Source organism: Poecilia reticulata, chromosome 3, assembly GCF_904066995.2.
Source record: "Poecilia reticulata chromosome 3, P_reticulata-male-v2, whole genome shotgun sequence".
Taxonomy (NCBI): domain Eukaryota; kingdom Metazoa; phylum Chordata; class Actinopteri; order Cyprinodontiformes; family Poeciliidae; genus Poecilia; species Poecilia reticulata.
In genome coordinates, this window is record NC_088832.1 from 26,943,590 (window position 1) to 26,959,136 (window position 15,547).

The following is a 15,547-nucleotide window of genomic DNA, read 5'->3' on the forward strand; positions in this document are numbered from 1 at the left end:
CAATAAAGAACCACTGATGGTACTGGAGTCCCTGTACTTGCTACTAAATTTGGTTTAGTGTTTTGTTTTTTACAAGAAAAACTTGGAAGTTATTTCTGTTTCTAGCAAAAGATTATCCCGTGGTCTGTAAATGTTCTTGTAGTGAAAGAGTGATTTCAATTGGCAACACTGAGGATGCAAATAAGAAAGATTCCCTGATAGGAAGTAGAAAAGCTCCAGCGCTTTCCTTTGCTGCAAGAACAACGCTGGAAGCAGGGACAGACATGGCGATGTCCTCTGTGCCACTTTAAGCAGCCGGCACCACTAATAGCACCTGCTTTTGGACCTAGAGGCAAAGTTATTACTGGTATAGGGTCATGCATTAATTCATCCATGTCATTAGCATATGAAGTCTGAAAGAGACTTTGATATTTTGATGGATTTATGCAGCATCTTGCTACAGATTAAACATCTTAATTCATAATTATGGAGAAATCAATATCAGCCCTTTCACGCATGAATTATGACTACCTCATTCAATATTATTATGTTTGTAATCATTTCCAACGTAGACAAATTATTTTCTTTTTAAACATGTTTGAAATTATTTTCAGAAGTACACACAAGACGAAAGGACTTGCCTGCTTCATTTTAACATATGGGTGAAAGGGAAATTACTGAGCATACATTTACATGTAGATGAAACTAAAACGTGGCTAGGTACTATCCTAATATTTTTTTTTACTAGCAAAACATTCCATACTGCTGAAATAAGCCACATTTTTACAGTAATGATTGCAAGTTCAGGTTAAATGTGGTTCATTTGTTCATCTGCATGCTGTTCATAAATGATTTACCAGTAGCTATATTTAACATGCAAAGGGCAAATACTATGGAGCAACTGGGAAGACATTCCAAATGTGCCATGCATTTCTGGAAGACTGCTGGTTGTGTTTGAAGAATGTTTTTGCATGACTGACCAGTAGGTGGCAGTGTCTAGAATAGCACGCTGGAGTCCAATAAGGTAGCTAATATGCAAATGCGCCACCCTCACGCAGGAGAAAAAGCTTTTAAGTAGCGGCCCACTGTAGTAAAGGGTTAATTGTACTTTAGGCTTAGAAATGCATTTGAACCCGCGTGTATTCAGCGGGATAATCCTTTAATGAAAACATTAACAGAGTTGCACCTGCATCCTGGGGACCAGACATCAATAATCTCATTACTTAGACCAAATTAACGTCAGCTCTTTCTTCCTTCTCCTTGTTAAAGGAGGGGGGGGGGATCTGTTTAACCCTTTACTCTCCTCAGGTCATGGTCAAGAGGGCAGATATTTTTGGATTTTTTTTTTTTCCTGAAATCTCAGAGCTGTATGCAAATACTCAAGATGACCTACTTCCTCCTCTCAGACACTGATAAAATCCATAAATTAAGGAAATTAACTGATGGGGCCTGGGGCCACTTTGTAAGCTATTTAAATCTTTAAATTTACAACATCCCTGCATACTTCATGTAATTGAACTTACTCCAGGCTTGTTTCCTTTAATGAGAAAAAAAAATCAGTTTCCCCCCCCCCTACAGTTTTTTACCTCTGGAAACAACAAATCTGAGCCAGAGGGTTCGACGCGGGAACGCTCCGAGGCGTGCTCAGGTCCCTCTAATTATGCGAAAAGTTGGCCTGCCTCTAGCAGAGACGCATGCTCACACTCCTATCACCACGGCTGTCATAAATCACTAGCAATATTATCATTTAATTGGTATTTTTTTGTAAAAAGACAGACTAATGCGACAAAATCCCCAGAAGTTCAGTGGGGCGGGGGGCCCCAAAAACATTTGGGTGTTTTGCAACATCCTAAAGAGAAGGATGTTCCATAAATAAGTCGCAATATGTATTTATGTTTAAACAGCATTTATCATCCTTTTTACAACTTTTTGTTTCCAGCAAGCTTGAACAGCATGAGAGTTTGTTTAATGTCCAAAATCAGTAAAACATGTTTTTTTTTTTAAAGTTAAAAGTTGAAAAAGGGAAGGTTCACACAGGGATTTCTGTATAAAGAAGGAGGAAGTCAGTTTTTTTTATTTTTTTTTTTTTATGATTCAATACAAGGAAAGACATGGGCGGAAACAATAACCAGGGGAGTATTGGTGAAAACTACTGCTGACAAAAATACTTTTGTAAAAATAACTGCAACCAAGCAAACAACCTTGCTGCTTTCAGGACTTGGACAACTTCCTGTGAATGATGGAACTATGAATTCTACCAGAAACTGACCAACAACTCATCCAGGAGGTCAAAGATTAACCCAAAAACTACGTCATTAGCTCTGACGTCATGTGATTACAACTGGTCTGGTGGTCTGAAGCATTTAGGTGACATATAGAAAATACAAACAATTGCGACAACAACTGAGTCATTAAGGAGAGAGAAAATGTTTAACAGTTTTGTGTGCAAATGTCGCCTGGTATAAAAATCTGACAAATAAAATAACTCACAATGATGATAACTAGTAAGATTTTTAAGTAACACTTTCATTGTTTCCAAAACTCTAGAGTCCGAGGAAGGCGCTGCCTTGGAGAGTTCTCACTAAAACCCTGCTGAGGGTCTAAAGAGTGAAGGAGACTGGAGCTCTGACTGCTCCGTGTAGATCCTGTGGACCAGTAACAACTTTCTACACTGGTTGGCGCCAAATATCAAGAAACCGACGTGACACCTCTGGAACGAAGCGGGTACAGGGTAATTACTGGGCTCAATGCTGCATCAATTATTCACAGTTATTTACCCACAAATAAACAAACGCACAAATAAATAAATAAATAATCCTTTCCTAAGGTGCGAACACCTGCTTCACCCACCCCTTTCTCTTTCTTCTTCATTTCTGCGCTCGCTTCGTGTCACTCTTCTCTTCGCTGGGTAAAATAACAATAATCAGCCTCTATCTTCTTTTAAAAAAACTAAAAAAAAAAAAAAAAAGTCTGGAGGCTGCCTGGTTTTTCACTTGGGAGAGAAGAGGAGGAGGAGGAGGAGGAGGGAGTTGAAGAGGAGGGGGGTTCTGTGCAGATATCTCCATCTAAGCCCTGCGCTATAATTGAAATGGCGCATTTGGCTGCAGGCAGGTTGTGAGGGCGCTTTCTGCAGCAGCATGCATGCATGTCCATGAACGTCATTTGATTTTAATGGCCTGCAGGAAATTTGGCGTTACAACTCCAGACATTAAGGCAGGAGAGGGAGAGAGGAGGAAGGAGTGAATGGGGGAAGAGAAGGGACGCTGAAAGATATTGGCTCAAGGATATCACTTCATTTTTTTTTTACATTTTTTTTTTTTTAAACCTGAGACTTTATCAACAAGTTATATGCTGTCTGAGTGAAGGACTATGGCTGCTTGCGTGGTTTAAAACTTTCCATTCAGACTGAAGATGGATCTGTCTTCCTTTTAGCTGGACTGCCTGAGGACCTATTACATCAGACGAGATGACAATGATTAAAATCAGCTAAATCTGAATCTGAATCTGACACTTCCCTGTTTGGATTTCTGCTCTCCCTCTAAATCTCAACTTCACGCCGCTCCACTTTTTTTCCGTCAAAAAAAAAAAAAGAGTTTTTCTATCTGTGAAGTCATAATTTGAGGAATAGTGGGGTATCACGTTCTCTTCCTTGAGAAAATTGCCCAGGCGAGAGAGTGGAGTTGAGCTAATTGTAGCCTAATCCCCGGCCCAGAGGCACTCGGGCAGCCCGGAGCGAGAATTTTCTTTTTTAGCTCCGCTCTGTTATTTAGAGAAGGATTATTGGCTTTCTTTCCTCTCATAACAAACCACAGGGGCAGTTTTCATTTAGGCAAAGAAAAAAGACAGACAAGAGGCAGAAAAAAACCAAAAAAAAACCAAACAACAACAAAACCCCCCAAAAAAACCGGGAGCAAGATTCCAACAAGAGCGCACTTTTTTTTTTTTTTACGCGTATCCGAATAAGAGCGGAGAAGGGGGGAAGGAGATCATCTCATCTATGTTCAAGGTAAGGACGCTTCCTGTGCGCGTTGGTACAAAGCGGCTCCATGAGGACAGGTCGAGACGAGACAGCCCTGCAAATAGAGCCTTTAAAGCCACAGAGACGCCCCCCCCTCTGAGAGCAGTCGACCCGGGTCACATCCGAACGTCTCTGATAGGAGAAAAGAAAAAAAAAAAACTGTTTTGCGGGATTTGATTTAAAAAAAAAAAAAAAAAAAAAAAAAAGATTCGTGTTAGCTCAGCTTCGGTGCGGGGAGCTGGATGCGTGTGTAGTTTTTGGAGAAAAGATTGCGGGGGTTTTAACAGCTGGGACTGACCGCCGGCACGGATTTCATCTGGACTCCCTACAATGTTTGAAACGGTAGGGTGACTATTATATTACGGAATTCAATTCTTTTTTCTTTTTTTTAGTCAAAGTGCGAGCTTTGCGACTGCGCTGAGCTGCATGGGGGGGGGGGCAGTTGCTGGGAGTGAGGAGCCAGCAGCTGCATTTTTTGTCTTTTTTGCTGTTGTTTGTGTTGTCTGAACGAGTATGAGTTTTAATAAGCAGCAGGACATTTCACGTGTATGTTCGGCTTCTAATTGTGGGGCAGGAATGAGGCGCCATATTGAGCTTTTCGGAGATTAAAGGCAGAGCGTAGGCTTGTGATGTTCGCGCCTATCGAGCTCTTTATATTTTCAGCCTCCCGGTGGCATTTTTGACAAGAAGATTTGTCCAAATTATGACACATCCGAGTTTTGAAAGTTGCTGCTGTGGTTTTGTGGAGCGACCTGCCACATATTGACTGCTGGTAGGTTAGAAGAGGCAGTTTAAGTAAAAAAAAAAAAAAAAAAAATGACTGTGCTGTTTGAGTGTGAGTAGTAGGACAAGAAGGTGAATTATGGGTCAAATTTTCCATTTGTTCCTAATGCAAATCTCCATGCGTGATGTAGGTTTACTGACCGCACTGGTGCGGTGGACTTGAGAGAGAGAGAGAGAGAGAGAGAGAGAGAGAGAGAGAGAGAGAGAGAGATACCGGTAATGGGACAGGTCCATGTGACAGGAGCAAAAACTTTAATGTTTCTCCAATTTGTTTTTCTTTCTGCATGCCCCTTCTACCCCTTTTTTGACCTTGAATTTGAAATGCAATCCAGTCACCCCCCCCCCCCCCCCCCCCCCGTGGCGCCTCTTTTTGAGCCGTAGGGATCATTTGGATTCCTGCGCAGCTGTAAACTGATCAGCTCTGTACGTTTAATCGTAGTTTTCTTTCGCATTTTAGCTTTTTTTTTTTTTTTTTAATAAAGTTTTTGTGTTATTTTAAATCACAGTCAAACGTGCCAGGCACCCTCATCCTTTTATGACCTACAACTCTTTGCTAAAATGCTGCAAATCGTGATTAGGCTTTCCCAACAGAGAGCAGGAACGCATTTTGTGGCCACGTAGTGGTTTGTTGGTGATCCATTTGCGTGCAGGTCGGATACTAGACCCCTCATGGACGAGGGGGTCCCATGGCTTTTCTCTCCTGTTCCTCTTTAACCACGACCAGAATCAAAACTCGCAGTGATTGGAAATATTTTCAAAGCATTTAATCAGTTTCAGCTCACTGTTCTGGCCACTCATGCTACAATAAACTCTCAAACACCAGAGAGAGCGTTTGAGACTCTCAAATTAGAATTCTGAATTCTAATTTGAATGACAGACAGAATTCTGTCAGGGTTTTTTGTGTGTGTGTGTGGGGGGGGGGGGTATATAGGGGGTTTGGTCTTTTATATTTTGTTGTGTAGTTCTTTCCGGAGTTTTACTCAGCATATCAACTAACTGACCATTGCCAGTCTTGTCCGTGCGTTTTGTTGCGATCTGGCGCGTTTTTACGCGTTTGGTCCCTATAAATGCAGTCACGTGAGAAGAGATCACCTTGGAGTTTTGTGCATTGGGTGTGTGTGTGTGTGTGTGTGTGTGTGTGTGTGTGTGTGTGTGTGTGTGTGTGTGTGTGTGTGTGTGTGTGTGTGTGTGTGTGTGTGTGTGTGTGTGTGGTGTGTAGCTAAGGTAAAGTTGCACCCCCTAACTTCCCTGCACCCCTCCCGTCTTGACTGCCTTCCTTCTCAGATTGGTGCTTGGCGCGTCTTGGCGCATCACGTCTAACACATAAGGCGACCTTTAATTAGAATATTGCAGCAGCAGTTTATTTTATCCCCCTGGAGGCTGACACCTAGCATCACCCACACCCCTCCTTGTTTCTCTCTCTCTCTCTCTCTCTTTCTCTCTCACACACTCTTCCTATCTGTCTATCTCTCTCTCAGCCCTCTTCTCTAATAAGCATCCTCCTATCCTAGCCCGCGGTGCTGCATGAAAAGATGCAAACATACTTAATTAGAGCGGTGGCAATAATTTCCAAGCTAAATATGCGACCAGACAGACATGGAAGTGATCTGATAGCATTCAGAAAGGATATACCCTCTTCTTCCCTGTACAGGATCACTGTGTAGTGTTTTCCGCCCCTCCTTTACCTTTGTTCCCATGGCTTTTCTCTACACTTGCTTTCAGGAGGGAAGAAGCATGTCACGGCTGTCTCTGACCCGGTCCCCGGTCTCTCCCCTGGCCGCTCAGGGGATCCCTCTGCCGGCTCAGCTGACCAAGGCGAACGCCCCCGTTCACATCGACGTCGGAGGACACATGTACACCAGCAGCCTTGCGACCCTCACCAAGTACCCAGACTCCAGGTAAGAAGCGTGCATTTATTATCCCCTTTTTTATTTTTTATTTTTCTACCTGATTCACTTAGTTCAGCAACTTATTAAGAACGACTGACAAATTCACAAGTGATTACTAATTATCAAACCCATTTAATTCAATCGAATAATGGAAAACACGCACTTATTTAAAATCGAATAAATCGATGGTATTGTTTCTTTAAATGAGGAACCGGATATAAAATTGTTTAACCAGCGTCACTGTCGTTCAGCTGCTGTGTAACTTCTACAGTGAAGTCAGTTTAACAGCAGAGATGCACTGATCGGGATTTTCCTGGCCGATACCAATTTTCTCAGAGCTTTTTTTTTTTTCTTCTGGTTTATAATAAGGATTATAGCGTACAAATAGTTTAATAATGGGGGACGAGAAAAAACTAAGGTCAACATGTTGATCAAATTAAATATAGAAAATTATGGATGTTTTTTTTCTTGAATCATTTATTGAATACATCATTTTTTTTCCTGTGTTTTATTTGGTGATTTATGGGTCCGTCTCTGACCAATTGAGCTGTGCACTCGTGCTTCAAAACGTGTGAAACAATGTATAGACATTTTATTCCTCTCTAAACTGAACTTTTAAACATTTAGTTAGATGGTTGTTAGATTGGTTTTGTTATTTTTGCTATCATTAAACTTAATACGTCTCAGTCAAGTACACATTGAATAATAACAAACTGCCTTCTGATGTCAGACGTATCGTTCTTTGAAAATGTTATTTATTAATTTATTTAAATATAAACTCAGGCTCATGAGGATGCCACATATTGACCTTTTGCTGATTTATGACCAGTTTTATAATTGTTATTATCTGTACTTTAACACTGACGTGGCCTCAGGACAATTTGATACGGTCGAGTGATTTAGTTAACAATTTTTTAGCCTGTGCTCCAACTCCTGTTTTACTTTCAGTTTTCTACAACACGGAATTAAATGACAGATTAAGTTTAGCAGGAAAACTTTTATTTTTTTCCATCTTGGACGCCCAGGTTTTCCGCCAGACAATCTAGTATACATTATGTTATTCTATGCATACATTTAAGAGAAGAATGAAAGGATAAGGTTTGATGAGTTGCAAAATTAATTCATTTTATTAACTTAAATATTCTTTATTTTTTTATTTACCCATCAGAGGCCAGTTTTTAATGACCGTCACTCATTCCTGACCCCACATTTAAATGCTATCACATATTTAGGTGAGATAATGAGAGATGCAATAATTTAAAATGCTGTACAATTTGTACCCCAGGAACTAAACAAACATATTCAAACATATTATTGAGAGAGATTATTTTTGAGCTTGAAATACAGACTATTATCCTAAAATGATTAAAGACTTAAATTTCAGGTTCTGGGATAGCAACATGCCTAAATAAAACTTCTCACCTTCTGTTTTAGCTTTTGGTTTTAGTGTCCCACTCCACTTTTTATAGTGGCCCACATCTGGACATGGCTTTCTGGAGGCACAGCTGCCAATAAAGCAGTTTAATACTGGCTCTTCAAGGTTTTAGCTGGGATGATTCAGATTTGAAAGAACTAGTTGAAATAATCTATTTTATCTCATTATTAGCTCCGTCCTGAAACGGTTACTCCACAATCCATAACTCTGGAAGCAAATAAAACTAACTCTGGAGCCTCCACTGATTTGAAACGTCTCCCCTTACGTTTTACAGCGTTTACGTCTAATGCCCAGTGTCATTTGTTGCATTCTAGCACCTTCAGTTGTGCATCAGCTGAGTCCCCAGTGGACCAAGGTAAACATGCACCAGAGGATCTGCCAAATTGGCTACAAGAAAACCATCCATGTAATCCCCTGGTAATAAAATTATGATATTCAGTAAGTCTACTGACAGAAAATCCCTGACAGCTTATTCTTTTATCCCCGCCGCAACATAACATGAGTTTAAAAAAAAAGGAAAGAAAGAAAACGTCTCTGCCCAGGCAGCGGTTTAATGTCGGGTTTTTTTTCTCGAGATGATTTCCTGCAAGCACTTTCAGCTGTACTTCAGGTTCATGCAGTGGGTAGTTTATCGCTTATGCTGCTGTGCTTCTCCACTGGTGTAAATTTACACCATACAAAGAAGTTATTTAAGCGGTAACACACACACACACACACACACACACACACACACACACACACACACACACACACGCATGCACAGTTCAAAGTCAGCACAAAGCCAGTAGTCGGAGCATCCACACTGTGCTTTTACAGTGGGAGTAAAGACTAGATATCAGTGGAAGTTGGTTGGAGCGCTCTTTCCTCTTCCTCTCCTTTGCACACATGCTCCTTTCCTCCCTTCCTCTCACTCCCTCTATCTGTCTCTTGCTGTTTCTTTCTCACTCTGGATCACACACACAAACACACACGCACATATGCATACACTCATTGTTTCACTCCCTCTCCCAGCCTCCTCAGCGTACAGTTGCCCTCGGGGCTCCACTTTCCACTGAAGCCAGAGGAAGGAGGGGCCCCTTTTGTGTGAATTAGGATAATGGCTGACAGCAGAAAGCAAAACAATTACACTGGCATGAGCATGTGTGCCGCGCTGAGCCGCGTTTGGTCGAGCAGGGCACCACGGGCGGAGCGCTGAAAACGTGACAACCGAGTGAGAGCGGGGCTAAAAGACTTTTGAAGTCGCTGATTACTTTTAATAGATTGGCCCCTAAATAATGCAGCGTGCCAAGAGAAAGTTAGTCTAGTAACTAATGTGCGGATATTCATCTTCTTCTGTGTGGGCCATATTAAGGGACAGGGGTCATGAAACATTGATGTGCACTCTGTGTAGCTCTCAAACAGGACGGCCTCAGCAGTCACTTGAACAGAAGCTGAAGAAATTAGGGGAAATGTTCCTGAGACATGGAAACTGTTCTGGACGTTTTTATTTTCCTGTAAAGTTTTTAGTGGGCAAAAGTGAGAGATCAAGAAAACATTTGTAGTCTTGGCCAATTAACCTGACTAACAGTGGCATTCTTCAGCTAATGTAAGCTTAAGCAAAAAAAACCCCCAAAAAACCCAGTATTTTTCCTTCGTTTTGTTGTATTCTACTCTGAAATGTTATCTAACAACATTCAGATGTTTCCGTGCAACTGTGGGGAATTTAAGAAAAATTGTCCGAGGTACACTCTGGAAGTTTTCCCACCTAAACAGCACTTGTGATAAACTGGTTCTCGTGCTGAGCTCCAACTCTTTGCTTTTTTCTGGCACCGAAAAACTGATGCCACCTTGGCTCCAGTTGTAGGCCAGAGCAGAGGAAAGAACTGGAGGCGAGATTATAAGAAGCAACAACCAGTCAAAATGTAAAGATAGCTTCAATGTTGCTTTTGCTTTTCATCTAGTAAAACATCAAAAACAGTGAGAAACAACAGCTTTAACAAAAATTTAAAATGATCAATCTTGATATCAGTCAGGGTATTAAAATGCGTTTATAGTCTGTTAGCTAATCCCATAAATGCAAATTCCGACTGTATTCTTAAGATCGTAACGCGTCATTTAAACATATCATTTATATGCTGTAATCCCGGAACCTGTACCGTTTTAACAAAGTTAGTATTTAAAAATCAGCTAAATCAAAAACTATACTTTAGTTATGCCCTCTGGTGGAGGATCCAAGTACTACAGGTGTCATCTGTCAGTTTTATTAAGAAGTTTAAATAAATACATATTATATTATCCATATAGAAAAATATAAATAAACAGATATTAAACAAAACAATACCAGGTAAAAGTAACAGTCATTCAGTAAATATTAAATGTTTATTTAATCATATAGCTGTGTGTTATACTGGTCACTACATAGGATGATTTGCAGCGGGGGGTTTTTGACGTGTCTTACCCTAAATACTAAAGTAGAAACAGCTGTTTATATTTAGATTTGATTGTGAAAATGTGATTTTTTTTGTTGTAAACCCCCTCTCGTTGCTGTGATCCTTATCTATAATTCAATATAAAACTGACAGAGGATCAAATATTTAATGGATTTACACTGATGTAGCACTGTGGCTATGAGTTGTGGAAAACCAAACCAGTTGAGATTCACACCAGCCCCAGTTAGACTCAGCATCCCTGATTGTTTAATGGTCGTAAATGTCAGATTTGAACGAAGGACGAATTAGGAATCAGCTGATTTTAACCAATGAAAACGTGTCGTTGTCAGCGTTGATCGTTCTGATGTTTAAAATGGAAGAGCATTTCAACTTCGAATGAAGCTTCAACTTTTTATGTCAGAGTGTTCTTAATACGACCATTAATTATTTCAAAATAATAAAACAAATATTTTAATTGAGATGATTTAGCCATACAAAGGTACTTTGTTGGAAATAAATTTCAGTTCTTCAAAACATATTTTTATATCTAGCTTTATATTGCGATCAATACATTTTGTTTCTGGTAAAATACAAATTTTAGTAAATCTAAGCATTATTGTCTCCGTCAGTACTCTTCAAGGATGTTTTAGAGTTTATATTCTTGAAATCTGCTCTTTCGGACCAACGCTGTCTTGTGTAGTGTGTGTTTTGGTTAGTTTTTTTAATTTGGGCGTTTGGTAGGAATATTTTCCCCTTAACTAACTGAAAAACAACATATTTAGGACTGATGACTGTTTATGTGACACATACAGTCATATCATGGTCATGCAGTAGGAATAGGTTAGAAAACCTTAATTGGTCAGCTTTCGGATGAAAAGTTTTAACTACTACTTAAATTAACAGGTAGTGGAGAAGAGGGGGAAACAATTCTGCTTTAAACAAGTAAAGTTACTTTTTCAAAATCTAATTTCAAGTTGTCCTTGTTTTTGGAGAACCGTCCCTTAATGACTGAATGACTCAGAATCAGGCAGGGCCACCTTCACTTTCCCTCTGTTAGAAACCTTCAGATGTCAGAGCGATTTGACTTTCAGAGATCTCTGCATGTGTTTGTGTTCCTCCATAGTGAGTTATCTCCATTAGGTGACTGATCGAGGTAAAGCTTCCTTATAGCATAACAGAAACGAGGATAAGGGCTTATTTAGCACAACATCAGAAGGTGATCTGCTCTCTCCTTACAGTGGTCAATAAGACAGGAAATGCATGATATAAGCTCAGTCAATTTGCCATTTAGAGCTGCTGTTGGAGAATTTAAGCGTTCCCTCCCGTGATAAACTCAAACACCCAGCTTCTTCCTTCGCTCTGACTCTAGTTTTACATTTTTGTCTCAGTTCACCACTCCTTCATTCCTAATCTCTGTTCTACTCTGTTTTCCTCTCTTTAGCCCACCCCTCCCTGCTCATCAGCCTGCTCTTTTTTTCTTGTTTATCTCATCTCTTAATTTTTCTACATAACCACTCCCTCGCCCTTTTCTCACCACCTACCTGTTAATAACATCCCCTCTGTTCACCCCCCTCCACTCACCCCTCCAACTCAGGGATTTAACAAAAAGGGAAAAAATGAGGAGACCAACAGACAAGAGGGAGTGGTGGAAAGGGAAAGAAAAAGAAAAACAGGCAGCATTTTAATTGCTTTTTTTTAAAAAAAAGAAAAAAAAAGTGGAGATGAAAAACAGAGTTAGCCTGGAGGGGTATGGTGAAATTCTAGCTGGAAGAATTGCAAGACCATATGAGAAAGGAACACCTCGGGCCAAACAGGGAGATGAGTATTGGTTTTTTATAAAGCATTTTGCATCGATTTCCAGAGAGAAAGCAAGCAAGGGAGAGGATGGAGACGGGGTGCGAGAAAAGAAGAAGGAGGGAAAGAAAGAGAAAAAGAAAGAAAGAGTGACAGAGAGTGAAAAAGAGGAAGAATGGCAGGAGGGGAGGGAGAAGCGTCTTTGCTTCCTCACACAGTCGAGTTAAAGAAAACAGAGGCGGCCAGTTTGACTTGATCGCTCAAGCTAAAAGAATCCATAAGACACGAGCTGGTTGTAAATTCAATAAAGTGAATTGTGGTTGGAAACACGACTGCTTTTGGTATCCTTACATTCCTATTCTTTTTTTTTTTTTGTAGATGCACTGATCAAGCGTTTTCAGGACAAAACCAATCTTTTTCTTTGAGGTCTGAGCTGCGAATTTTGAACAATTTAGTTTTCTCCCCTGAAGAAAGATCTACTGCTTGTTCTTCGATAAGACGGAATTTATGCATCAAAATATTTGACCATAATCTTATTCTGATATTTACTAAACCCAAAGAAGTCAAATGTAGATGTTAAAAGTAGGATTTCTCAACATTTCAATCGGCAGAGTCGATCTAGAGAAAAATTGGCTGACTGACTGGAGCATCTTTAATTTTAAGTGTCTCCAACTAAGTTTATTAACTCCAGCACTTTGCCAGCACCGAAGGAAGCATCGGCTGGCCAATTTGCAAATTTCTTTCATGATTTCTCTTGTCACCACAGGTTTGTCAGCCAGCCTGGAAGCTGTTAATATGATTTAAACCCTGATTACTTAAAAAAAAACACATAACGATTGCAACGCAGCGGCCTGCCAAGAGCTCTTTGTCAGTGAGCTGCAAATGTGTAGTGAATTTGAAAAAGTGCTTTCGTGTTGCAGATTGTCCACATTGTTTATTTACGCCAAGCAGACAGTTACGGTTAACGGTTAAATAAGGATATGTAGCAACCAGAAATGAGCAAACTGATAAAGTGGAGGTGTTTAGATGAGATTATTAAAGTGAGAGCTGGACGTGAAGGCGAGGGGGTGGGGATAAATATCTGTCCATGGGTATCTGGAGGCGTGGGCCAGCACCATGTGATGAAAGTTTAAAGATAATAGCAATTTCTACTCTTTGCCTTGATGAGCCCCAGTGGCCAACATCAAATAAGCTCTTAATCATGCAGTACACTGAAGGACGGGTTGGGGAAAAACCAACATACTGAGCAGCAACAAGTGTCTTATTACTAAAACAAAGTTGGCTAAATTTAGGTGAATGCTTAAAAGTCTGAATCTAACTAATGTTTTCTTGTTAATTATCATGATTTATAATATGTAGAAGAAAAAAAAACAACATTAGCTGTAGTTTTGTGGAGATATTTTATCGGGTGTACATGTCTGCTCTACAACATTTACAACAACATATACAATTTCTACATATTTATTTATTTGTTGTTTTGCTTTTTGCTTTAGGGTCATCTCTCTCTCTTACAAATGGCAGAGTTGTTAAACATTTTCCAAACTGCAAGTCAGGCCGCATTGCATACAGTAGAGTGCTGCTACTAAATTCTATTTAAATTCATAGGAAAGTTAAACTGTAACAGTAAAATATTTTTTTTTTCCGCATGCTTCCCTCATTTTAGCATGTGGCCCTTCCCCATTTTCTGCCTCTGATTCATTTGCACCCCTCTGACAGATGGAATAATAGAGCTGTAATGCTACATTCATACTATTAATTTCTGTAAGTACAAGCAGCAGACGTGTGTGTGTGTGTGTGTGTGTGTGTGTGTGCGCGCGCGTGTGTGTGTGTGTGTGTGTGTGTGTGTGTGTTGTTTTAATCTCTCTGCAGAAGGGACACTTCAAACAAGTCTGGAATGGGGGAACTGTGCCTTAAGCCCCTTGTTTCAACCTGTGATGCTAATGCATTTCAAGCTTAGTGCTAATAAAATTGAAAAATAAATGGAGGGTAATTGTTTCATGCATTTGAAGGGAGCTGGCTCATTCCATTATGTGGTTGTGTTTGTGTGTGCGGCTGTCTCTCTGCATGTGTGTGTGTGTGTGTGTGTGTGTTTGTGTTTGTGTGTCTGTTTCAATTTTCAGAATCAGTCGCCTGTTCAATGGCACCGAGCCCATCGTGTTGGACAGCTTGAAGCAGCACTACTTCATAGATCGGGACGGCGAGATATTCCGCTACATTCTCAGTTTTCTGAGGACCAGCAAACTGCTGCTTCCAGAGGATTTCAAGGTATTTCTGCACTGTGTTTCTGTCCGTCTGTCCTGGAAAACCTGAAGTAGTTCAAGGCATAAGTGATTGGAAAGTGAATTATTTTAGATTTTTCCAAAGATGGCACACTTCGGTTTACTCATGTTTGTACTTTTTAATGCTTCTGTCCGCTCAAGGGATTTAAAAAAAATACATTTTCAATTCAACTACCATGCTCTGCAAAATTGTCCAAAACATTTGAACTTATTAGCATTTTATTATTTTACTGCTGCAAACCTCAATGTATTTCTTTTAATTCATGTAATTGTCTAACACAAAGTAGAATGTATATATATATATTTTTTATTATAAAGTGGAAGGAACATAGTTTTGAGAAATAAAACTGTTTTCCACTATGTTCCGCCCCTCTGGATCCACGCAAGGTCAAACAATCAATCAATCAATCAAGTTTATTTGTTTAGCACATTTCAGCAACAAGGCAGTTCAAAGTGCTTTACATCATAAAAAACACATAAATGCAAAGTCATAAAAGACAACACACAGTGAACCAGTAAACATCACAATTCGTCAAGTGCCACCGTTACACATCAAAATGTCGTAAGTAACTCTGAACAGGGTCAATCTTTTTGGGTAGCAGCTTCAATATCGACATCTACACACCAAAACATGTTCCAGTTTTCTGAAGAGTTTCAATGAACAACAACTTTCAAGTCTTATCACATATTTTTAATTGAATTTAAGTTTGAACTTTAACTAGGCCACTCTATGCTTTGCTCTGACCACTGCATTGTAGCTCTGGCTTTATGCTCATTGTCCTGCTGGGAGGTGAACCATTAGGGTGAAGGAGATTTCTTTTAGGACTTCTTCTGTTGACATCTACCATGTTCGCATGAACTCTTTACCGTCTTCTTGGTTCCTTGTGAAAAATTCATCCTCACAGCAAAGTGCTGTTACTACCATGTTTTACTGATGTGTTCAGGATTCATATGCAATGTTT

General features: G+C 39.9%; 1 protein-coding gene across 2 annotated transcripts in view; it reads left to right on the plus strand.

The window, feature by feature from the left end:
- The first annotated feature begins 2,970 nt into the window (after nucleotides 1-2,970).
- kctd15b (potassium channel tetramerization domain containing 15b) overlaps nucleotides 2,971-15,547 on the plus strand; it is a 31,694-nt gene continuing 19,117 nt past the window's right edge. The window contains exons 1-3 of one of the 2 annotated variants that reach the window (XM_081605388.1): nucleotides 2,971-3,985; nucleotides 6,503-6,678; nucleotides 14,427-14,571. In XM_081605388.1, the coding sequence (XP_081461514.1) occupies nucleotides 3,977-3,985; nucleotides 6,503-6,678; nucleotides 14,427-14,571 (330 nt within the window). In that variant the 5' untranslated portion in view covers nucleotides 2,971-3,976. The other variant, XM_081605387.1, reaches the window with a different exon arrangement.